General features: G+C 44.8%; 1 protein-coding gene across 2 annotated transcripts in view; it reads left to right on the top strand.

The window, feature by feature from the left end:
• Nucleotides 1-25,865, top strand: part of Gpatch2l (G-patch domain containing 2 like) — a 49,769-nt gene that overhangs the window by 20,683 nt on the left and 3,221 nt on the right. The window contains exons 6-9 of one of the 2 annotated variants that reach the window (XM_021179228.3): nt 2,726-2,793; nt 4,635-4,674; nt 6,462-6,547; nt 18,938-19,032. In XM_021179228.3, the coding sequence (XP_021034887.1) occupies nt 2,726-2,793; nt 4,635-4,674; nt 6,462-6,547; nt 18,938-19,032 (289 nt within the window). The remainder of the gene's footprint in view (nt 1-2,725; nt 2,794-4,634; nt 4,675-6,461; nt 6,548-18,937; nt 19,033-25,865) is intronic. The other variant, XM_021179229.2, reaches the window with a different exon arrangement.

Consider the following 25,865-nt stretch of genomic DNA (forward strand, 5'->3'; position numbering starts at 1 on the left):
ATGCATGTGGTTGTCGGTCAGTCTTCTGGCTGCTGCTTTGTACTGTAGTCTACCCAGAGGACAAATTTCTGAAGCTTAGGACATGGAAAAAGAAAAGAAAAGAGAAGAAAAGAAAAGAGGTGAGGTTAATTTGTGTATATTGACTACAGAGGACGACTTGCAGAAGTCTCTCCTCCTTCCACCATGTGGATCCTAGGGATTGAACTCAGGCCATTAGACTTGGCAGCAAGGCCTTTAGTTACGGAGCTACCTCTCCAAGCAGATCGTATTTCTTACCTTTGAATTATGGCTCCAGTCTCTAACTGGAGACACATTTGATCATTGAAGGAATCACACAATGTTTCTTTTGACGTGCTCCATTTACAGACCATGGACCCTCACTGTGCTGCTTAGGGAGTGCGTCTGTGTAGATGGGGTTAAGGATGGTAGGAGATGCTCTGCCGTAGAGGACAGTGGGAAGGTTTCGCTTCCCCTTCTGTTGAGCAGCAGAGTCCTGTTCTCCCCACCATCTGCTGCCTTGCTTTAGGCTCATATAAAGTAAGAGCCTTCTGCTTCCTGGAAGTGAGTTCGTTCATCTTGAAGGGTCTCTTCAGTGTGCCTGGGAGGAACCTAGGGTTTACTGGATGTGCAGCTAATGATCTCAAGTGAATAGGGCGATACGCACTTGTTTAATTCCTCTTCATCACCTTAAAGGGAGCTCTGTCATTTCTAGCAGAGGTCACCGCTCCCTCCCCTCCCCAGTCCCTCTCCTCTCTTTCTAAACTGTAATCATAAATAATGAGTTTCATTCACAGTTCCCTGCCAGTGAGCTGCTAATTACATAAAGTACTGCTTGTAATTTACACAGTAATAAACTGTAAATTTAAATATTACGGCATTTTAAGTTAATAATTTTTCTGCTTTAATAAATAGCTCATTTTTCACCCATCTTTTCCCTTGGCCCCTCTACCATTCTCTGTCTCTGACCTGGAGCCATAGCCAGAGGATAAAAAATTAGTGTGTATGGGCCTTCCACTTAGCTCTGCCTCTGTTTAGAATCTGACCTCAAATTAATTTTTCTAAAGCTGGTGCTTCTACTGAAGTGTGTTTCCTACTCTTCAGGTTAATTCATACACACAGTTGAATACAAACAACATCTGCCAAGATACAGATGTGTTTGAGTAGTGCTGACACTCATGCCTCTGACGTGACCTGTCACCTTAGCACTTACTCTGGGCTCTGTGTGGGTTGCTGTGGCAATATCATGTAAAAGTGTTACAGTTACAGGAGGAGAGTGCCTGCGCTCTTCAGTGGAGGTGACTGCTTGCTGTGGGGTTACAGTATGCTTTCACACTGCAGTCCGTAGAGCCCCAAATGTAAGAGTCAGTTCATACAGCCTTCTGCTTTGACTTTGATGTGCAAGGGACAGAACATGGTGATGATTCTTGTGGTTTTTGTTTCTTGTGGTGGTAGGGATTGAATTCAGGGCCTGCCTTGTGCATTCTAGGCAAGCACTCTGCTATTGAACTTTGTGTGTCCAGCCTGGCTGATTATTTTTCTAAGTAGCAGTTCTGTAACACGTATTTAGCGCACAGATATTTAGGCTTCGCCTGTGGTGTTGTTGAGCCTCAGTCAGATAGTTCATGGAGCTGAGTGTGTTCTTCTGTTCAAATCTGGCTCCTGTTGTTGAGTTTGGTGACATAGACCTCCATTCTCAATACTTGGGAATCTGGAGCAGGCTTTGAACAAGACCAGCTTTATCTACATAGTGAAACCATGCCTCAAAACAACAACAAAAGTGAGTCTTCTGAAAAAGCTTTTCTATTCTTTATACTTTAGTACTATAGTAAGTATTAGTATATTAGTACTCCTGGAAGTATTCCTACATTAAAATTACATACACATGCAAACAATAAACAGTGTATATACATGTTGAAACATCACTTTATATTAGTTTTATATTTCACTTATGTGCCAATCAAAAAATAAACTTATGGCTGGAGAGACAGCCCAAGCTGGTGAAGCGTTTCTAGAGAACTTGAGTCTGTTCCCCACCCATGTGAGGGGGGGAAAAAGCTTCAGGTGTGGTGGCATGCTTGTAATTCCAGCACTGGGGAGATGGAGACAGGGAGAGACCCGAAGCTCACTAGCCAGATAGTCTAGTGTGTATGGTAAGCTCTGGCTAAGGTGTAGACAATGCTTGAAGAATGATACTGGAGATGGTTCTCTGGCTTCTGTACACATACATACTCATGCATGCTGGAGATGGGCCTGGATTCTGTACATACACACACACATGCATGTTGGAGATGATCCTAGATTCTGTACATACATACACTAACACATGCTGAAGATGGTCCTCTGGCTTCCATATATACTCTTACACATGCCTATACACGTGTACAGCCCCACATATTTACACAAAGCTAAATTTAAAACAGAATAAACCCCAAGTCCAACAAACAGTATTTATAACAGCCTTTTTAAAGGCTTTTTATTTATATTTGGATCAGCAGAGAATAGCTAGGTAGTATATAATACTTCTAAGATATATTCACATAAAAAACAGTTACTGTTGATTTTTAAGGTTGACATAAACTTGAGGCTGCTTGGCTGGCTTAGTTAGGAGAAACTTGAGCTTGGGGACAGCTTGCGTTGTCCACATTTGCTTGTGTACTTAGATGACACTCTTGTTCTTGTCCTCTCAGCATGTGCTTAGATGACACTTTTCTTCTTGTCCTCTCAGGAGGCGAGCATGAGCAGCCTGGGGACTGAGAGGATCAGCCATACCATCAGTGACCCCCGGCAGACAGAGTGAGTGGCTGAGCACCCCGCCCACCGGCTGGCCTAGCCTGCACCTTGGAGATGGAGGCAGAGGAGGCGTTTATAAAGCAACCTTGATATTAGACTTGAGAGCCGCAAGAGGAGATCGTAAAGATTAGTGCTTCCTAGCAGTTAAGATGGCTGAAGTCAGGCTGGCAAGATGGCTCCCAGGCTAAAAGTACCTGCTCCCGTGTGAGGACCGGAGTTCAGTCCCAGAGTCCTTGGGGAGAGAAAAGAACCACCTCTACAGACTGACCCCATGGGTGCTGTGGCACACACACTAACAAACAAGATTTAAGATAGCTAATGCCCCCAAATTATGAGAATGGTTTCCTTTTCCCTTCTAGATTAGTGTTCATTTTGTTGTCTGTTATATTTCTAGGTGTCCTCCACTAAGATGCCATGTTTTATTTTATTTTATAGCCAGGTTTGTTGGGAAGCTGCCTCTGGCGAGTTCACTGGCCCTAAGGATTGAGGAGGTCAGGGGAGTTGCCCTGGGAGAGAAGAGGGGAAGGGGAAGAGAAAAAGAGAAAAGGCGAGCGCACAGAGAGGAGGGGAAGAGGAGCAAGATGCCATGTTTTAAATGCATTTTTCACTTTTAAAAGTTTTATTTTAATGGAGTTAGGGGAAGGAGTGAGTTGCTGAAGGAGTTTGCAACCCCATAGGAAGAGCCACAGTATCTACCAACCAGATGCCCCCCAGCTGCCCGCTCTGAGCTTCCAGGGATTAAACCACCAACCAAGGAGTACACATGGAGGGACCCATGGCTCCAGCCACATATGTAGCAGAGGATGGCCTTATCTAGCATCAGTGGGAGGGGAGGCCCTTGGTCCTGTGAAGGCTTGATGCCCCAGCATAGGGGATGCTAGGGTGGTGAGGTGGGAGTGGGTGAGGAAGCACCCTCATAGAAGCAGGGGGGAGGAGGGTGGGAAACCAGAAAGGGGGATAACATTTGAAATACAAATAAATAAAATAACTAATAAAAATTTCAAAAAAATTTTTTTTTGTTTTAAATAGTCATTTAAAACAAAAGCTGATTGCTTCTGTTCTCCTTTAGACCTCTTTAAGGAGAAATCTTTTTGTCCTTGTTACCACGGTGAATACAGTGGGAAGCCCAGATGTAACTATTCAGGAGTCGCCCGCCTTTCTTGTAAAAGCTTCATCTCCCAAACAGCGGCTCTGCTCTGTGTTTTTCCTTCCTGCTGGGTCTTGTGTGGCAAAAATTTAAATATTTGCTGAATAAATTCATACATATTGGGGCTGGAGAGAGGGTTCGGTGAATCAAGCATAAGGACTTGAGTCTGGGTCCCCAGCACCCACATATGCAAGCAGGCAGGTGTGGCGGGCCTGCCTGTAAGAGCAGCACTTGAGAAGTAGATCCCAGGGCAAGCAGGCTAGCAGTGAGCTCGAGGTCAGTGAGAGATCGTGGCTCAGTAAATGAAGTGGAAACTGATCCAGCAAGGTGCCAGGCATCAACCTCTGGCCAGGTGCAACCACATGTGCACCTGTGAACTTACACAACTGCAGACACATACACATGCCATACACACCTGCACACGTGCCAAAGCCCCACATTTGTATATGCTAAAGCATCTTATTCCTTACAAGCCGTGGTCAGCACCCATGTCTCACCTAGTCTAGTTTTGGAGTTAGAGCCCTCTTCTGACTGTACAACCGAGATAAGGGCTGTCAGGCTGTAGTCAGGGTTACTTCACCCATGGCCAGTCTCCCAGTCCTTCTCCGTCCTTGCTGCAGCGCCCCCTACCCCGTTCTCTTCATGCGCACTTTCCTAGCACCTCTTACCGTCATCTTTCCTGTTATTCTCTCCTTAGTTTCTGGTTACCATCAGCTGGGAAAAGGGAACGGAATCAGGTAAGATCACTCTTCGTGGCCATCTTTATCATTCAGTTTCCTCTTCTTTAGAAAGGCTAGAGCATTGGCTTCTGGTTCTCCTTCCGTTTCTGCTTGTGCACACGAGGTGAGTAAGATTCCTGAGAGCTGTGTTCCTCGACTGCCACACGCTCATCTCCGAGAACTGTAGCCAGTTCTCTCTTGGGTTCCACTGCAAATGTCAGTTTCTTACTAGTAACACACATTTCAAGGGAAGCCTGGGTTGATTTTGGTTTATTAGTCTTTTTTTTCCCTGGCTCCTCCTTTAGGGGGACCCAGATATTTCAGGCCTTTGAGTGGTATCCATGATTTAAAAACGACTCATCGTAGTGGTCATGGTTATTTTTATAGAGGCTTGAACTGTTTTCAGTACAGGGATGGGGTTGCTTTACCTCAGTGAAATTGATGGAAACTGATGGGGGAAAGTTCTTAGACTTCCTCTTGCTCCTTGCTTGGTGGGTGGCCTTTTTGGCTACTACTTAGTAGCGTATTATGTTACACAGTTCACACTTGGAAAGTTCACTGTGAAGTTGTTGGTTCACAGTTAACGAGAACAGTATGGAAGATAAAAACCAAGGTGTGTTGATGAGGTGATTCTAGGTAATGAATCTTAAGTTACATATTATAATAAACATTAGAAAAAGTGTAATCGCTATGTCAGGCTTACTCTGTGGAAACAGCAAAGTTGAGTGTGAGTAGATAAACAGTAGTGCAGGTCGTGGGCAGGCAAGGAAGGGGTCGTGAAGGTGGCTGGCATGCAAGAGACTCGGGACTGTTAAGCTAGAGTGTGGATCATATTTGCTTCAGAGCATGCAGAGGCAGAAGGGGACTTGTGGCCATCACTTGCTCCACGTTAGTGATGTACAGTAAACAACATGCACCATGAGTCTCAGCTATTTTCCTAAGTTGCAGAGCAGTGAATACCAGTGTCACTTCTGTTCTTTTAAAGTCCATTTCAATTACCACTCTTTCTCTCTTAAGTCGTTAAATTACCCATTTTTCAAAGGAATGCTTAGTGTGGGACAAAGTGCAGTGCAGTGTACACAGTACCCCATTTGATCCTCAGTGCTTTGTACACAGTACCCCATTTGATCATCAGCCTCATTTTTGGGTTTATAGTTTTGATGCTGAGGATGTCCTGCTAACACACGCACTGAACTCTTCACCTTCTCTCAGTCGTCTTTTAAGGTCAATAGAAACTGAAATTGCTTTATGGCCTGAAAAGCAGTACTTGAGCTAGTCCTGCCAGTAACCCTATTATAAGACAGGTAAGATGGCCAGTGATCCACCCTGGAGAGCAGGCTAGCAAAGCTCGCAGGTGATGCCACTCTTAAATGCACAGCAGCTCGATGGTACACTCAGCTGGGCACTCTAACTCCAGGCACCTTCTCTTTACACTATTCTCACCATTGCACTGGAGTGTGCTCTGCAGTTGTCCCTGAAAAGGTAATTTTATGCTAGCCCTCTTGGGAAAGGGCTGATACACAGTGGATATTAGTGAGGTGTAAGTTCCTGGACTGTCCATTAAGAAGTACTGTGTTTGGCTTGTAAGTGATTAGTGCATGAATGTTTTGTTTGGCAGGCAATAGTTGTTTGTTCTGTGCTGGGACATTTATGGACGTAAGGTTAGACATGCATACCCTTATTGAATGGTGGTGGTGTTCATGACAGGAGGGTTGGACATTGTTAAAGAAAGCATGTAGGCTGCTTTTTGAAATCAGGCCTGTTTGATTTAAGCCATACTGAAATAATCTCATTCATCCCCACAGTTTAATCCACTCTCCCCTCTTTACTCCCTGGATGTTCTTGCTGATGCTTCTCATCGAAGGTGCTCACCTGCACACTGCTCTGCCAGGTAATTGGCTTCCAGTGGCTATTATTTTCTTTTGGAAAATTCTGTGTCCCTTTTCATAACACTTGAGATTATACAGTATATGTGCAGAGGATCCAATTTGATCCTCACAGCAATCTTCAGAGGTAAGTTGGAGTTTCACAGATGCAGAAGCGGGCTGAGGCCTGAGGAGTTTTTCCTGTGATCACATGCCTCTGTGATTCAATCTGCACTGTGGCCTATGTCTTCTGCCTTACATTTCACATTATTTCTGCTGCTAAAAGCCCATCCTCAAAGAACATTATTAATGCCTCTTGTCCTGACCTGCAAAGCCCTGAATAATCTGGTTTCTGCCAACATGGCCACCTTCCTCTTATCCAGTCCTGCCCCTCAGTATCAGGCAGTACCAGGGAGCTCCATTTCCTTATACAATGGCAGCCCGTGTGGTCGTGGCCCTTGCTCTCATTTTGCTTTGCCTGGAAAGCTCTTGGAGCCCCTGGATACCTAGGGGTCACGGCTGCCCCATCTGGTTACTGTATCTTTCCATGCAGTGTTTACCCTGTCTGTAATACGCTGTATACCAGTTTCTTTAAAATTCTAGCCCTACCCCATTGGCTTTCTCACTGTGATGCAGAGACCTTGTCTTATTCCCTGACAAATCCCTGCACATAGGTCTGGCACTTGTTAGACATTTTGTTTGTCATGTCATACGGATTCTCTTAGTTCAGGTGACATGGAAGTTTGATGATGGCATTTCTTAGCAGTGTTATTGTGTGTAGAACAGCTAAGAGTTTAGACCAAGGAGCTCTTGTTCTAGTTTTGGTAGCAGAAAGGATTTCATTTCCAAGGTTCTGATGCTTTGTTGTTGTTGTTTTGTTTTTGGTTGGTTGGTTGGTTTTGTTTGTTTGTTTGAAACAGGCTCTCTCATATGTAACCCTGGCTGTCTTGCAGCTGTATAAAGTAGGCTGGCCTTGAACTCACAGAAATCCACCTGCCACTGCCTCACAAATGCCTGTCTTCTGTTTTGTTTGTTTGTTTGTTTGTTTTGTTTTGTTTTGTTTTATTAGTCAGCTCTTAAGTCAGTGTGCTCAGACTCGTCCTGTAGACTCCATGGTAGAAGTTAACGGTTCTTTGGACATAGCTCCATAGGATTTGGATGGTGAGCCATAGTTCATAATCTGCTGCTAGATCTTTCTAAGAAGTATTTTAATAAGCATAGTCTTTTGAGAAGAAAGGCCACTGTAAATAGTGTTGCTGTGAATGTGGAAAAGTGGGGTGATACAAACTTCTCCCATAGGCCTTTCCTTCAGTGTCAGGCTGCTTGATTTTCATTCATTCATTCATTCATTCATTCATTCACCATTTGCTGACTCCCTACTATATACTAGGCTCTTTGTCTAGAACTCAAGCTCTAATGAAAAAATCAGGTATGGAAACTGACAGCTATGATAACAGTTTGCACAGAAAAGCTATGACACACACAGGCAAGGCTCCTAATGCAGGCCCGTGGGAAGTTTTCCAGATTTTAGTCCGAAGAAGAGCACACCTCTGTATTTTGTTTTGATACTAGAGCAGTGGCCGTGTGTGGTCTTTGGGACAACCAGCTGAGCAACACCACAAAATCCAGCACACGGGATTACTCTGCCCTCCTTCCTCACATCTACTACCTGGGGTGCGCTAAGGGGAGCATTGCCTCTTCTCTCTTCCATTAGAAGCCTTGTCCGTGGCCAGGACCCAGAGCTGGATTCCTGATCCTCTGCACATCCTGTAATATCATTATTGTTGCTCTCTTGACTGAAGATGTGTGTGTCTAGCCTTGGGAACATTAGTTTCAGCCAAGCTTCTGGTGCACACAGCTGAGGGCCGTGCCGCTGCTGCTTTGAGCTCTTGCTAGAAACAAGGAGAGAGAATGGAGACGATTGCCAGTTGTCTTTGTCTTATCTTTAGGTAACAGTCCAAGTTAGTAGGCTGCATGCATGCTCTTTTGAGTTTGGGGAAGAAAAAAGTTTGAATTAACATTCATTACCTTATCCTTACATTTTTCTTTGTTTTACGTTATATGTGTGTTTGTCCTAAAACCACATGTGTGTGTGATGTGTATAATATCTGCTCTTCCTAACAGTTTTCACTTAATGAAGCTCACGTGATGATTTGTCAGGTGCTGCTCTGTGAGAATGGTCAGCACAGACGTCTAAAGTTGTCTGAAGTGAAGGTTTCAGAAAACAGGAGTGAGAAACACTGAGGTCTTGGGGATAGTGTTCAGCACTGAGGTCCCGTGCAGCAAGGTGTCACTCCAGCTCGTAAGATGGGATTGGAACCATGCAGTGGGTTTTAGGAAGAGTGGACTGGTTAGCTGAAGCCTGGTATCAGGGACAGGGTGTGGAGGAGCAGAGTGCTAGGGAAGAGGCAGCCGAGTGACAGCACTAAAGGGTGTTTCGAATGGAGAGTTTATCTCTTCCTTGTCCCATTTTATTTGTAGTAGGGAGAAATTTCTTTCCAAGCATCTGGGCAGCACTGGGAATTTTACCCCCATCATTAGAACGATTTGTGCGCGTGTGTGGTGACTGTGTTATCATTAGTGGTATAATTTTATTTTGCAAAGAGAGAAGTGTTTCCTGTTTTATCGCAGCTTCCCCTGAGGAGGCTGCTGTATTAATTTGCTGTATTGCCTCCTGGCTGTTCCCAGGCTGTTTTTCCTCTTCATCATGGAATTTTTAATGGCCCTCGTGCCTCTTGGGAAGCGTGTGAGGAAGAGTTCCTCGGGGAGTGCTTCCCCTTTCTCACACGCCTATAATTACTCTCCTTTAAGAGCACAAAGAGTCTGATAATCATGCCGGGCTCGGAAGGTTTCCTCCTGTCAGGGAGCTGAGCTGAGCTGAGCTACCTCCTTGTTGGACACTGCCAGTCACACTCAGCTCCACTTCAGCATCTGAACATGGCCTCCTCCAAAGCCACATACAGCCTGGGATCTCAGAATAAGCTGAGGCCACTGGGGTGTGACGAGTGTCCTCAAGTACTGTAGTTGAGCATTTCACTATAATCAAATGACTAACGAGACCTAGTTAAGGGTAACACTGTGTGGGTGTGTCATGTACCAGGTGTAGGGGGCGGGAAGGAGACTTGTGGTGGTTGTACCATTCAGTAAATTTGGAGGTTCACTCTAAAAATACTTAAGTTTGATGATAATTTTCAACCCTGACTCTACTTGGGAGTCATTTGAGAAGCCTTAAAAAAATGCATTCATGGGCAGGGCAATAAGGGAGATGGCTTAATTGGTAAGGACTGGTACAAACACTAGGACTTGAGTTTGATCCCTAGCACTCATTTTCTTAAAAAGTGGGGTGCCACAGTGAGATCTGTAATCTCAACACTGACCAAGCAGAGACAAGAGAATCCCTGGGCTTTGCTGACCAGCAGCTCTAGCGAAATCTGTGAGCCCCAGGTTGGGAAGTGATTGAGGAAGACACCTAATACCAACCTCTGGTCTCCATGCTCATATATCTGCACCTGTATGCACACACACACACACAGAGAGAGAGAGAGAGAGAGGGAGAGAGAGAGAGAGAGAGAGAGAGAGACGTACACGAACATACATGCACACAACTAAAAACAGCAGTACTATCCATCCATGCTGAGCCTGAGCTTCACAGATCATATCGTGTTGGTCTGGGGCAAGGCCCAGGCATTGGCATGACCTTACAGCTTCTGCGGTGACTGCGAGGCACCTGGGGTTAAGGACTCTTGCCTTAAGTAATATGGTTTCTCAGCTGGTTCTTAACAGGAGCACCTATTTTATAACTGGCACAGGTTCCATGCTTTGGTATTGTGAGCCCCGTTCTTCCTGGAGGCAGACCACTGGGATTCCTTTAGCTTGAGAGACGCCATTCCAGGTGAAGAAGAGTGTGCAGCACGTAGCTGATGAATGAGAGCAGGCCAAGTTTTGTTGGGGGTGGGGTGCGTGAACACTTGGTGGATGTCTTCATAAAGTTCGTAGAGCTGTTTTAGTTTAGTTGTGTTTGCTAGCATTGGCATTTGCTGTTGAAGTAGTAAGGTGCAGTCTAAGAATTGCTGCTACTCAAACAGCAGATGGGGTAGTTGGGTTCTGCTAGAGGCTGTGCGATTGTAGACAAATGAGACCAGAGCTGGAGGCAGCTTTCCCCCAAAAGAGACTGACTGTGAAGAAAAACCTTAAAGTTATTACCTAGAGAAAACAAGTGGAGATTACCAGTTGCTACATCTCTTCTGGTACATATTAGTGGCCCACATATTTGAATACTTTATGGACTTTCAGTTTTCTCTGATTCCTGTGATTTTTCCTCTGCTTTGGGTGGTGATTTGGAAATGCATCCATTTCCAGTTAGTCTCGAAGTTCTGCAATAGGGAATCACGTATTCTAGTGTCCATGTGTGTCTCTCTGCCGCAAGGTGTGCACCAGATAGGCCAGGTTTGTTTTGTTTTGTTTCTGAGACAGGGTTTCTCTGTGTAGCTCTGCCTGTCCTGGAACTCACTCTGTAGACCAGGCTGACCTCAAACTCAAAAGTCCACCTGCCTCTGCCTTCCTAGTGCTGGAATTAAAGGCGTGTGCCACCACTGCCTAGCATATCAGTTTCCTTGTAAATAATTTTTTCACTTGTGAAATCTTATTTTTAGTTGATTAAGGACGGCAGATTCCCAGGCATGTAGCCATAGAATATACATGAAATTTCATGAGGGAACAGAAAGTCTGATAGCATCTCCTGTGCTATTCATTGCTCATGAAATGTTGGACAGAAACATAACACTATGGCAGACTCACTCGGATGAGAATGTTGGATTTACCTGGGCAAACACTTAGCCTCCTTGTTCCTCAGTTTCCACATGTTTAAAGTGGAACTTTTCTTTTGGGACTAGTGGGGATCAAAATGAAATGATGTATGTAAATATTCAGGAGCCTGGCAACCACCATTATTTTTGAGTTACTTCCTTATCCTGTTCTTAGGATGATTTCAATTTTAAGACCTTTGAGCTCGCTCCAGACTTCTTTGCTAATAAGATGCTGTGCAGATTCTTGAGGACTTTAAATGGCCTCAAATTGACTCTTAAGAAGAAACATTTGGACAGTGCTTGGGTAGAGAGAGAGAGAGAGAGAGAGACCTTCCTGCCCATTAGAGAGTTGAAATATGATGGGCCTAGCTCATTGTAATTCATTTTATCTGTTCATAAGCCTTACGATCTGCATATCAGAGTTGTGTGCCCAGCTGGCTCTACCACTTGACAAGGAGTTTCAAAGAGCAAGAAGAAGACTCAATTCATGCTATTAATTTTGACCTTTGGAGCCATAATAAACAGCCTCGGGTTTTACCCCAGGGCTTGGGGGAAGGAACCTTTTATTAGTCCTCTGTCTGTGTGGGATGCTGTGACACACAGCAGCTCCAACTCAACTCTTTAGTGCCTGGGTTTCAGCCGTGTAAGAGGAAGGGTTTTGCTGTAATGGTGTCTGCATACATCCATAGGTCATCCAGGCCTGTTGTACAACCTCCTGCTGCCTAGCACACAGTTCTTAAATCTTCTTCTCTTGGAGGGGCTTATTTACAGGAGCTCTTGGATGGCTGCCATGTTATTGCCTGTGTGGAGTGATGAAAGCACTTTCTGTCTGTCTTTCCATTGTAAATACACACATCTTCTCAAGTGATGCAGAGTGTGATTCCTGTGGGTGACATAGCCTTGGTCTTGCCAAGGGAAGAGTGTAAAGGCAGTTTTAAGTGCTTGTGAGCCTGTTGTCACAGGCTGCTGAGAGTGAGGTAGGAGGTAGTGAAGGAGTTGTCAGGGTTTCAGCGCTTGCCTCTTGTGTGCTTGTGAAGTGGGTTTCTTCCCCTCATGCTATGGCCTTCCCTGTGCAGGTAGATGAAGGAACCCTGAAAATACACTCAGAGGTGAGGGAGGGTTCCCCTGCTTCCCCAGATGTAGCCACCCTGTCCCTCATTCCAGCCAGGGCTTGGCTTCTTCCTTGATTATGACTGCTTGTCTCAAAAGTGTTAGTTCTCAGAGTCCCACCATGCTGTGAGCTCCTGGGGACAGGCTCCTGGCAGTCACCGTGGAGCAACTCTGTGTGCCTCTAGCATAAGGTTTTACACAGGGCAAGTCTCTAGAATTTTTTTATTAAAAAAGTTGAGGTGAATGGATTTGAAATTAAGGAGAATAATTAAAATATATGATATGTATGACCTTTGGTCCTTACTAACACCAGTTTTTCCTCGGGTGTTATGTAAGTAGAAAATAGAGCCAGTAAAACCTCTTCTTTTTTAAACACCCAAACCAAACTTTTTCATAGCTTTAAAAAACAAGCAGTTTTGAAGGTGAACTGTTCCTTACACTAGCTTGCCGTTGGCAGACAAAGACTGCTTTGGCTGCCTCCAAGAGACTTTCAGTATCTTTGTTCTATACCAGAAACAGTCAATCACTTGAGTAGTCCTCCCCTCCCCTCCCCTCCCCTCCCCTCCCCTCCCCTCCCCTCCCCTCCCCTCCCCTCCCCTCCCCTCCCCTCCCCTCCCCTCCCCTCCCCTCCCCTCCCCTCCCCTCCCCTCCCCTCCCCTCCCCTCCTCTCCTCTCCTCCTCTCCTCTTTTCTCCTTTGCTTGCTTGCTTTCTCTCTCTCTCTCTCTTTCTCTCTCTCTTCTTCTTCTTCTTCTTCTTCTTCTTTTTTTTTCTTTTTTTGCCAGCACGAGTTCTATTAAACATGCATGTATTTCTTTCAAAGTATTTTCCCCCTAAAAGTACATTCCTGCCCCTGGGACACAGTAATCTGCCCGGTTACCTAAGTAACCCTGCAGGCCCGGCAGCTCACCTGATCCTTCCACAAATAAAGTAGCAATGCTGTGTTTACAGGAGCATAGAAAGAGTTTTCTCTTTCCATTAATTGTTAATCACCATTCACCTTCACGGAAGAATTTAGAGACTGCTTAGGAAGGAATATATTTTTAAAGTGTATTAATTATTATTCTGCTTAGCTATCCCCACACCTGCTTCTTTGAGTGTGTGTGTACATGTTTGTGTGGTATGTGTGCATGTGTGTGTCCACATGCTTGTACATGGAGACCAAAAGTCACCATTAGGTGTCTTCCTGAGCTGCTCTGCACCTTAGGTTTCTACTTTTATTTTTTGCATCTATTTTGGAGGTGGGGTGGGAGGGATATGTGCACAGCGCTCATGTTGAGGTCAGAGGGCAGTTTGTGGGAGTTGGTGCTTTCTTTTCATCACGTGGGTCCTGGGGATCAAGTCTAGGCCCCCAGGCTTGGCATCAAGCACCTTAGTCCACTGAGCTCTCACCAGCCTCCAGTGGACTCTAGGGGTCCATTTGTCTCTACCTCCCTAGTGCTGGGACTGCAAATGCATGCCATTGTGCCTGGCCTTGGTGTGAGTGTTGGGGGTCCAAACTCAGCTTTTCATTAATACATACCATGCACTTTACCAGCTGCTGGCCTCTCCTCTAGCTTCTAATCTCTAATCTTTGGCAAATGCGACCACACTCCACAGGAGGAGACGATGACACCAGCAGGAGAAATGCTGATCCCACACACATACTGTGAAGGATGAGCCTGACCTATGCACTCACTGACTGTGGGCAGAGTCCTGGGGCCCAGCCAGATGAAATGGAGCAAGGGGAGAGTGGGTTCTTGGCTTATATGCTGGGGATATTTGTATTATTTATATTTAGTTAGCATCTAGTCTGAGTATTTAGACTGTGTAGTTGACTAGATTGGTGTTGGGGGTAACTCCGTAATTATCACAGAGGCTATCAGAGTTATCCAGGAGCAAATTCCAAAGTAAACCCTTTACTGATTCTGTACACTAAATACAGATCTTAGCCAGACGTGGATTTTATGAAAACGCCTTAGTGATTCTAGTAACCATTTGTCACACCAGTCGACAGTGACACTGTAGCCTGGTAGCCACACAGGCCTAACTTCTGCTTAGCCTTCTTTGTCTCCAGAGCAGCTGGGAGGCTTCTTGCCCAGCATGTGCTGTCTGTAGCGCAGGACCAACTACACACTGCTCTCAATCTCTGCTTAGGTCTAAGTCTTCTGCCTGGCCTGATAGGAGGCTCTGCAGGTGGTGAGAGCACCTCTTCTTTCTCCTTCCTGGGAGCTGGTTTTGTTGCTATGGTGAGAGCTGACTGGGACTGTCACAGTGAAAGGACTTACACTGAGAAGCAGCACCGTAAAGAAAGGCCAGGAGTCAGATCCCTGCAAGTCAGGATGTGGGTGGGAGCTGTCTCTTTATTATTTTCTTCTCTTAAAATATTTTTATATCCACTTTTGAATTATTTTGGAATACATGATCAGAACTGCTTGGGTAGGAAACAGAAGACTCAGCACTTGTCTATCTGCTTGCAGCAGTCTCGGGAGTAGCCTGAGCTCCCAGAAACTAGCACAGCAGCCTCCCTTTCTGGTCTCCTTGTTCCAAGCACCCAGCTCCTTCTCCTCAGGCTTGTCCCGGGTCCTTGTCCTTCTTTGTTCTTGTCAGGTTCTCCCCAAGCAAGCAGAACTCAGTCCCAGTGTGCCCCTGTTATCAGAGAGGGAGGAACTTACTGCCCCTCTTGTCAGAGTTTGTTTCTCCTCAAGTCCCAACAAGGAAAGGAACACAATCCCTTCCATGTTTCAGCCTACCTCCTATGAAACAGCACTCCACTCTAGAGCTTTGTTTCAGTGTTGTATGAGGGCAAGGATGTTTATACGAGATTTAGGGATGCATGTGCCTTCTCCTCTCTGTCTCAATGCTCCAGTCTCTATTACATATGTCTGTTCCCAAAAAAGCCTTGAAGCTGCAGATCAGACTTGGTTTGAAGACTTGTAAAAGCAGGAGTGGTCTGCTCATCACTATGTTCTTAGTGCTTAGTACTATGTGTGGCACTTAGTAGGTGTTCACTTAGAGCTTAGTGAATGATAGAAAATGCAAACAAAATAAACTTTTACAATTAAGTAAAATGATCAACTAATGTTTGTTTTATGGGGTGTGGGGACTTGGTTTGCTTAGGAATCCTGCAGTTCTTTCCCCTCTGAGAGAGTTCCAAAAGTTGAAGCAATTAGAATGTCCCTGGAAGCTGTTAGAGGTGGGACTGGAAGAGAGGATGAGCGGAGACGTTGGGATTATTTAGTTGAGGAGCAGCTGACCCTCAAGTCTTTGTTTAGTGTTGCTCATGAGGGACAGGACTGGAGAGTGGGGGCTGCTCTGAGCTTGCCAGTCCCCGACAGCGCATGGACATACAGTGCGTATGATGATGTGCACTGTTAGACGAAGTCTTTCTACAACTGCTATAGTTCCACTTAAAGTGGTTAACATTTTAACATTTGATACAGTAGCAAATCCAGTTTTTACTTAAAACATATTTCTTGAAAGTGTGTGGTAAGTATTCCTGAGTACATACATAAAGATGTTGATACTCTGGGCCTTTAACCACATTACAGACATAAACCAAAAATTCAAAGCTCGGGAAGTGAAGATGTGATATAAATAAACGCCACTTACCCCATTCTGCATCTGTTAGTTTTCTGTGTGTGGCTGTTTGCCGGCACGTAGTCCGTGCACCACGTGTGTGCAGTGCCTGTGGAGCCTCAAGAGGGCCCTGGAGTGTCAGTGGCTCTGAGCTACTAAATGGAAGCTGGGAATCAAAGCTGGGTCCTTTGCAGGAGCAGCCAGTGTGCCTAATCACCAAGCCAGTTCTCCAGCCCGTAAGTGCTGCTTCTCAAGTAATATGGAGGTGATTTGCTTTTGTCTTTTGTACTATTCTTTGAAAAAGATTTAAAAAGTAAATCTTGGCAGGAAGAAACCCAGACCCCTGGTACCTCTCGCTCCTGTCCCCCTCTCTGTTTCCTACTGTCCTGATCTAAGAACTGCTCCCAACACTTACTCTGAGAAGGACGTCGGTAGTTTTTTGTTTTTGATAAGCTTATGGTGAAGAGAAAAGGTGGCTAACACACACCCGAAGTCTCTGTGGCTGAGTGGCCCGAGTTAGGCGAGAGCACAGGTAGGTAGAGCTTCAGTCTGTGTGTAGTTAGGGCCCTTGTGTGCAGAGGTGCAGTTCTGATCTGTGCTTGTGTCTGGATCAGGAACACAGTTCTGTACTGCCGCAGCCTTTTAGGCCTAAGTTTTGGCATCAAAGTGTCTGTCCCTCTGTCCAGACAGAAGTCCTGTGTGCTTTTGGTACTCAGTCACCTCATTAATTTATTAAATACGCATGCTGGTTAAAGCCATTCAGTGGGTCTGTGTAAGGTATAAGAAATCAACCATTTTCATTACTTTTCCCATTTATTCAGAATTAATTGTTTCAGCTTTCAGAATTAACATCATGAAGTATATAACTTGAAGTTAACTCTTGCATGCATGACAGAGTGATCAGTATAGATGATTAAATGGGTTTTCTTTTTTCCTTTTGTTTAGCTTTAGGGGGAAAAAAGACCTTGCTATGTAGACCTGGGAGCCCAGTACTTGGCTATGTAGCCCAGGCTGGCCTTGAGCTCCTCCTGCCTGCCCTCTGAGTGTTCAGACATCTTAACGAGTGCACGAACACACACAGACACACACACACGCACATGCTCACACACACAGACACACACTCACACACACACACAGAGACACACATGCACACACTCACACACACAGACACATACACACACACACACACACTCAAACACACAGAGACACACATGCACACATACACACACACACACACACACACACATGCACACGGGTGCACTCAATCCCCTGTACAGCAGGTCTAAGCCACCTCATGTGGGTGCTGGGAAGGGAACTTGGGTTCTCTGCAATTCCTGATTGTCCTCTCCAGTCCCACACACCTGACTTTCTTTGTTTTTCTTTTTTTAAAAAATGGGTTATAGCTTTTTTTAAAATTGTGGCAAAATATAAATAATATAAAGTTTACAATTTTAATCTACTTTTCAGGATTCATTCATTTGTTTGACCATTTGACTTTTAAAATTCTTCTTCCTGTAAGTCCTGGCTACCGTATACTTAATGAGGATCAGCACTTGCCCTGCGCTCAGGATAGTAGATCATTGGATAATTATGAAAGAAGTGTAAATATGGTGCCTGCTTTCAGGATCCCCGTTCTAATCTCAGGGGGATTAAGCCTCATTAGGGAAGCGTGATGTATGTTCACCAGTCAGATAATGATTCGCGTGCGGCACGTGAGTCCTGCTGTGGTGACGGAAAGCTTTGTGTGAAAGTGACACACAGTCAGCTTCATCAGACTGCAGGGACGGAGGAGGTGGGAGACTGAGATGTTACGGCAGCTCCGTCCACTGTCAAGTCTAACGTCTTCTGGACAATCTTACTTTCCTAGCTTAGATTATTTAGGTGTTTGATTTGTGAAATAAGTGGAAAATCCAACAGTTTAACACATTGACACATAGTTTACATTTTAAACACAGAAACCAAATATTTAACTTGTGATATAAACAGTATTAAAAATCCAAATTATGCTTGGGGTGCATGATATGAAAATTCACAAGGAACCAATAAAAAGTTTTTAAAAAAACGAAGAAGAAGAAAAAGAAGGCAACCCAGATTGCCGGGGCTAGAGGGTCAGCTCAGTGCTCAGTAGTGGAGAACCCTTGATCCCAGCGCTCGCTGGCGGCTCACTGCTGTGTGTAACTCCAGCTCCAGGAGAGCCTCATCCCTCCTCCTCCGTCCTCCTCAGGCACCAGGCATGCATAGGATGTACATACATACTTGTAGACAAAACACTTGTACACATAGATGAACATTTTAAATCCAGATTATCCAGTGGCAGCAGGGTTAAACTTTTTTTGTGCTTTTTTTCTTTTTGGATGGTGGTAGTGGTATTTTTTTGGTTGGTTGGTTGGTTTTTGAGACAGGGTTTCTCTGTGTAGCCCTGGCTGTCCTAGAACTCACTCTGTAGACCAGGCTGGCCTCGAACTCAGGGATTCACCTGCTTCTGTCTCTAGAGTGTTGGGATTAACTGTGATCACCACTGCTCTGCAGGGTTAAACTTTTTATAATTCTATGCAAATGTCCCTGTTCACGGGTCATTAACACCCTTTCAGTGCCTTGTCCTGTGGAAGTAGGTATTTCATTAGTAAGTTCAGCTCAATTGCAGTTAGAGTTTATATGGGAAAGCACTGAAAAAAATGATGTAAGGAACCATATTTACTCTAAACTTGAATGTCTGCTTCCCTGAAATCTGCTCGTAGTTGAGAGTGCCAGGTGCTGTGGGTTCTCAGTAATGCTGAGCTTGTGCAGAAGCTGCAGTGGTGAGTGCGGAGAGCTGCCTGCTTTGTTACCCTGTCTGTCTGTGTCTGTAGGGGCAGAGGAGTCCTGCGGACAGCATGGTACCTCATAACAAGGGCGCGATGCTAACATCTTTCTTCTTCCTCCTCTTTCTCTTCTCATTTCTGCAGGCAGGCTACTGTACACTGGGGACCACCATGTCCACGTGACATTAAGAGGAAACGGAAACCTGTGGCCTCAGCATCTTTTTCTAGCCCTAGTCCAGGTGATTGCATACAGTTGTCATCTATAGCGCACCATTGTGTCCCCAATGCTAAGTCATGTGTCTCATATACCTTTCCCTGTAATCGTTGTGATAAGGAATCTCTAATCCTGTTTTGTGTAAAAAGTTTGATGCTGACAGTAATTTTCACAGGTCTCTCTGACAGTGGAGTCTGCTTTTTCATCCTGTCACTGGGCTTTCTGTGTTCCTCTGTCAGCTGTCCCCAGCTGTCTGAACCTGTGCAGGAGTGAGGTCCACGCTGAAGCGAGCCACCTGGATAGCAGCATGGGCAGTGGTCAGTGGGTACCGGTTCCTTTACTCTCTTCTTTAAAAAATAATTTTTATTTTATTTTACATATTTGTGTGCCTGGTACCCATGCAGGCCAGAAAATCCTAGATGATTATAAACTGCCATGTGGGTGCTGGGTCCTTTGGAAGAACAGCCGTGCTCTTACCCACTGACCCATCTCCCCAGTTCCAGTTGGCTCTTCTTTTCTTTTCTGTTCTGTTCTGTTCTGTTCTGTTCTGTTCTTTTCTCCCTCCCCTCCCCTCCCTTCCCCCCCCCCCCCCAGTATTTTGAAATAGGGTCTTACTGTATAGCTCTTGCTGTCCTTCTACATAGACTGTAGACCAGAATGGCCTTTACCACACAGGGACCCATCTGCCTCTGCCTCCTAAATACTGGGATCACAGGCATGTGCCACTATGCCTGGCCCTGTTTACTTTCTTCATTGGTGAATATAGTGCCATGCAGTCTCACTGGCTGTGTATAATAGTGTGCCCATTTTTACTCATCATGAAATGTCTAATTAAAAACAAATTTTCCAGATAAACCTTTTTTGTTTCTATATAAAATATATACCAACTGTTAGAAACCAAGATAGCAGCTATCTTTGATGGGAGAGTGCCCAAGAGAGGACACAGAAAAATCTGGGGCTCTGGAAATGTTTTACATTACAGACTGGACAGGAGAATGTAAATGATTTTAGCTTTACACTTAAGATATGTATACTTTACCGCACATGTTATGAAGTTTGTTGAATTTCAAACCCATCATAAATTATTTTCTCTAGATAAACTATAGGTTGAATGTCCCTAGTTTAAAAAAATTCAAACTCTGAAGCAATTCAAAATATGAAGGCATTCATTGGTGGTGCACACCTTTAATCTCAGCACTCAGGAGGCAGAGGCAGGTGGATTTCTGAATTCAAGGCCAGCCTGGTCTACAGAGTGAGTCTAAGACAGCCAGGACTACACAGAGAAACCCTGCCTTTGAAAAACAAACAAAACCAAGAAACTTTTGGGCACTGACATGCATACGTAAGTAGACTTCTCTACTTGGCTTTTTATGATGGGCTGCAGGCAGAAGCTCGCATGTTAACAAATCATACACATGACCTCTTTCAGCTGTGAGGATGTTTGTGACACAGGCCTGCACCCAAAGCAGTTCTGTACCCAGACAGCTGGGTTAAAGCTTACCTAACCTGAGCTGCACATCACATACTTCAGGTCCCTTGTGAGCTGAGAGAGGATGGAGAGCAGGCAAGTGTGGACCCCACCTTGCCTTTAAGAGTGACTTTTCTCATGCTCTCAAGTGGCCCTCTTTGAGCTTCTGTTTGGGGTGACTGTTAATCTGTGGCTCATCCTGAACAGTTATCTCAGGTCTAATGGTAGTTACTGTGAGTTTTTGTGGTGGTTTCCACCCGGCCAGGCTGTGAGCTAGGCAGTTTGTCTACAGTACTTGACTCAGCCTCTGCCTCAGCTTCAAGGACGGATGCAGTTCTTCGTATTCCCACTGATCCATGCGTAAGTCACCTTCTGAAAGCAAGTGCAGTAACTTACAGGGTCAGAGCAGACATTTCCCTCACCCTTCAGATTCGCCCTTTAAACTCTTAGGCATCCTTTGTATGTATAATAGGATTGCTCCAGACTGTGAAACTCCGCTCACTCCTTGTCTCCCCTGCATTGTTTAAAGAATTTAAGCCTTTCCTCTTCATTTTTGTTCGTTTTTTCCCCCTCCTTAATGCCTTGGTCCTATTTCTTGCTTTTAATTCCACCCCCCCCCCAATTCTGGGGATCAAACCTAGGCAAGCCCTCATGTTCAGAGGCAAGTGCTGTACTGCTGAGCTACACCCCAGCCCAGCTTTAGCGCTTTATGAGAACAGAACCACTGGGAAGAGTTTATTCCACATTCAAAGCAGGAAATGTAGTTAGTGCATTAAAGAAGATGTTACCTGTAAGTGTTTCCCATGGGGCCGACTCCCCTGACTTGTTGACTGAGCCCGGCTTCACTTTCTTTCTTCCTTTTTTTTCTCCTCACAACCTGAGTGCCCCATGGAGGTGAAGGACACAGCCTGAGCCTGCGCCATCAGTCAGGAGAACAAATGGGCTTGCTCTGCCTAGCATCGGGCCATCTCGGATCCCACCTCTTTTATAGAAATGAGTGATGAAGAGAGGCGCGTCCCGCTTTGCCGCTGTATTAATACACATCAGGGGCCAGCTCCTGGCACTAAATCACACAGCTGCATACATCTGTTATCAGCTCTTCACCCGTGTGATGAACAAGACTGCAGATAGAGGCTTCCTTGTGTCATTCTTTATAGGATTTTCCTAAAAGAATAAATAGCTCAGATCTCTGCCAACACTCTCCCTGTCACCGTGATGAATTCAGCTTCTTTCTTAAGCATGCAGCCACAAATCTCTGCCCTTCCCCCACCCGTAGAAAGTTTTGAGTTGAAATTGACTGAATTTAAAGATCTCAGTACTGCTGGAGGGGTGAAGAAGGGACACCCAGGTCTTCCTTGCTCTGTTTGCGTGTTTGTTTGAATGGTACAAAGGCTGGGAAAGGGCCCTTGCAGGGTCATTAGGTAGATCCTTCCGGGACGAGAGCACTGTTATTTTCTACTCTTTGTCTCTACTTCCCTTCCCTCCCTGGCTTTACAGCAGTTAGAGGTTAAGCACGCAGCTGTTTCCTGGATCCTAGTGAGTACACATGCAGGCTTTTTCTAAGACTGGTACCCAGGCTATACCGCACACTGGATCAAACTAGCTGTATTAGGCACATAAAAAATGTATTTGGGGGGTGGGAATGGGAAGAACCATTTTCTTCAAAACTTGAGAGTCAGTGGCTGTGAGACTTGTAAGGCACCCAGGCTCACACTGAGACATGCTGCTCGAAGTGATTTTCCTCATCAGAGCCCTTGACATGCAAACCTTTGCCTTCAAAAGGTAAACCATGGCTTTTAGAACAGGGGAACTGGGGCCACTGGAGATTCTGTTCAGAGCCTGGATAATTTAGTGTGTTCCTAAAGCCTTTCCCCGACCTTCCATTCCCTGGGATTGTGAGCATCATGGAGAAGCTGTTAACAGATGATCTGTTAGTTACCCTGAGCATCAGGCCAGCCGAGGGTCCAGAGGGTAGGTGTTTTTAATCCATTGGCTCACTGCTAATCCCAAACATCTAACCAGACACCAAGCACTACAGCACTTAGTAGGTAGTATTTATGAATAGACCAACGGTATCTTTTATTAGCGTTTATGAAGCTACTAATGTCATTGTCACATTTCACACGTGTGGACAATACACTCTAGTCACCGTCAGTCCCCATTCGCATGCACTGCTCTCCCTCCCTCTGTCCTGTCCCTTTCCTTTCCTCTAAGCACTCCTCTTACTTTCATATATTCTCTTGGTTTCTTTCATTATTTTTGTGACATCCACATTATATATGTGTGTGTGTGTTTAATATATATATACATATATATATACATATACACATGCATACAAAACATACGTACACGTACATACACATATATATGAACAACCTATTGAATCCATTTAGTGCTGTTCATATGTACACGGTTTTAGGCCTCCCTGTCTCAGAGGTCATTAATTTTCTGAAGCTCTTCATCTCGAGGCAGGCCCTGTCTGATTTCCTCTGTTCATGCTGGCATGTCAGTTGATGGTGTCACTGTCTAGGTCTTGTTGATCTTTTATGGGTGTGGCATCCCTCTCTTTTGTAGAGCACAGTCTCACAGCAGATGTCTTGGTCCTCTTGCTCTTGCAGTTCCCCCTCCCCCTCCCCCTTCTTGATGTTCTGTGTGCCTTAAATGTAGGTTAGGTTGTACACAGTGACCAACACAACAAGACATCACCAGTAATGCATAGCAGTACTTACATCTTGGGAGTAACCAACAGCTGTCTAATTGGTCTTTTTTTTTTTTTTTTTTAATTTTATGTGTTCTGCTGCATGTACCCCTGCATGCCAGAATAGGGCATCAGATCCCCTTATAAATGGTTGTGAGCCACCATGTGGGTACTAGGAATTAAACTCAGGTCCTCTGGAAGAGCAGCCAGTGCTCTTAACCCCCGAGCCATCTCTCCAGCCCCATGTCTGATTGATCTTCAGGCATGGTGAACAGGAAGGATTTTATGCCTGGTACTCTAATCCTAGCCAACCACACGTTATCAATGAGGTCACAGAACCTAGAGGAAGTCTACTGCTGCCACTTTCTTAAATCAGTATAACCTCTAACTGCATTCTTATTTTTTTAAGGATTTATTTATTTATATGAGTAAGTGTAGCTTTCAGTGAAATTATTTTTTGCAGTAGCTGGAGTCCATTACAGCTAGCTACAGCTAACTGATCAGAATGTGAGAGAACTGAGCATGGGGTGCCAACCTTCAATGTATGTATCTACATCAGTTATTTTTAAGGTGAAACAATGTTCTCCAAGTTATGCTAACCCTTTGTCAAAGACCTAATTGCTATCAAAGATACCTCAGGTATAAAGAGCACAGTGTGGTGAGTGTATGTGCACCATTCACGTTAGGGAAGGTCTCCCACTTGCTCAGCAGCAGCTGCTTCCCTGCTTGCTTGGTGTCTTTTGTTTTAACCATCACTTGGTTTTTAACAGGCAGGTGCATCTTCACAGATAGCGCTAGAGAATATGTTGTCTGCCTTTTAGTGTTTCTGGACCTCATACAAAAGAATTCATATTAACAAGTTTCACCCAGTTCTGTTTCTGAGCTTCATGCATGTTTGCTTATACAAGATGCTTTTGTTTCTGACTGTCACCCACAAGAGTATTCCACTGTATAACGAGGCCTGTGCCACAGCTCAGTGTTCTTGATGGCCATTAGACTGTATCTCATTTTATACTGTTGGGAAAAACACTGTTCTAGGTGAGGATGGTGTGGACATTCCTGTGGGTTACTTCACACTCATTTGATGGTGGTTTCAGAATCCAGACAATACTTGACAGAGACCAGGTCAGAGCCCTTGAGCATTTCTGGTGGCATGTCAAGTCCTACATCCTGTAGAAAAGCATACAGTTTCTCAAGATGGTCATCATAAAACTGTCATGAGATTTGCCAACTCTGCTTCTTGCTTATATCATGTAAAGAGTTAAAAGAAGAAAGTTTAAAATGTTTTAAACATGTTACCATGTTGTGTGTATGGCTGTTTTGCTTGCTTGTATGTCTGTGTATCATAGACATACAAAACTCACAGAAGTCAGAAGATGTTGGATACTCAGAAACTGGAGTTACTTAAGGTTGTGAGCCTCCATGTGGGGGCTGGGAATTGAACCCAGGTTCTCTGAAAAAGTAACTAACCAGTGCTCTGAACTGCTGAGCCCCTCTCCAGCCCCCAAACAAAGAGTTTCCTATGCTGCTGGTCACAGTAGAACAGCCCAGATCTCCATGGCCAGGTGAATGAGCATCAAAACGTGGTGTGTTCACACATGGAGTGCCATTTAGCTAAATTTGTCTTTGTGACTGGCTGTTAGAAATGTGCCAAGGCTATCCACTTGGGTAGAATTACTGGATGGGAAAGAAAAAAAAATCTAAAATGTGCTGTATTTTAGTATATCTCAGTATATTTGTATTCTTGGCAGAGTGGGCACACGATAGGAGTGAGGGTGGTCTGTCAGGATCCACTCAGGGGCATTTGGAAAGGTGAAGAAAGTGACGGCACATGGTGGGGCGCCGTCGGCGTTCAGTGGACCGGGTACAGCACAGCTCTGCATCAGCACTGGTTACCCAGTCCAGAGTGTTGCACCAAACTTCCTTAAAGTACTGTGCCTGGTTCTATTTTCTTGTCGTATTTACTGGTAACTCCATCATATTGGGGGTCCAGTGTGCCAAGAAAACCATAGGGCTTCCAGCCCAATATTTGAGCGTGAATTGCTACTTTTGATCATTTTATTTTATTTATTTTGGTTTTTTGAGACAGGGTTTCTCTGTGTAGCCCTGGCTATCCTGAAACTCACTCTGTAGACCAGGCTGGCCTCGAACTCAGAAATCCGCCTGCCTCTGCCTCTCGAGTGCTGGGATTACAGGCATGTCCCACCACGCCTGGCTGAATTGCTACTTTTGATCTCCGTAGTTTAGTTTCCTAATCCATAAAATGCAGATGACAGTGCCTACTTCTAAGAGTTTCCGTTAAGAAATTAGGTCATGCAGGTAATGAATCTGTGATCCCAGCACTCAGGGGCTGAGGCAAGAAGACCATGAGTTTGATGCCATCTTGGGCTACTTCGTAAGATGTTATTTTAAAAAAGAAACACTCACACACACATACCCGACATGGGGTGGGAGAGAAAGAATGTGGTAGGGAGTCACGAGTGTCCAGTGCCTGGCACATGTATGCTTCGTGGGTGAAATGTTTTGGGGTTTTCTGTATTGTAAATTTGTCCTAAGTGTTTTAAATGAAGAAAACATTAACAGGTGAATAGGACATGAAATATAAAGATTAGCCTCTTCTTCTCCTTCTTCTTCAAGATTTATTCATTTTATATATGTGAGTATGCTGTAACTGTCTTCAGACACACCAGAA

The sequence above is a fragment of the Mus caroli genome, unplaced genomic scaffold (genome assembly GCF_978045245.1).
Source record: "Mus caroli unplaced genomic scaffold, Mus_caroli_1 scaffold_14, whole genome shotgun sequence".
NCBI lineage: Eukaryota > Metazoa > Chordata > Mammalia > Rodentia > Muridae > Mus > Mus caroli.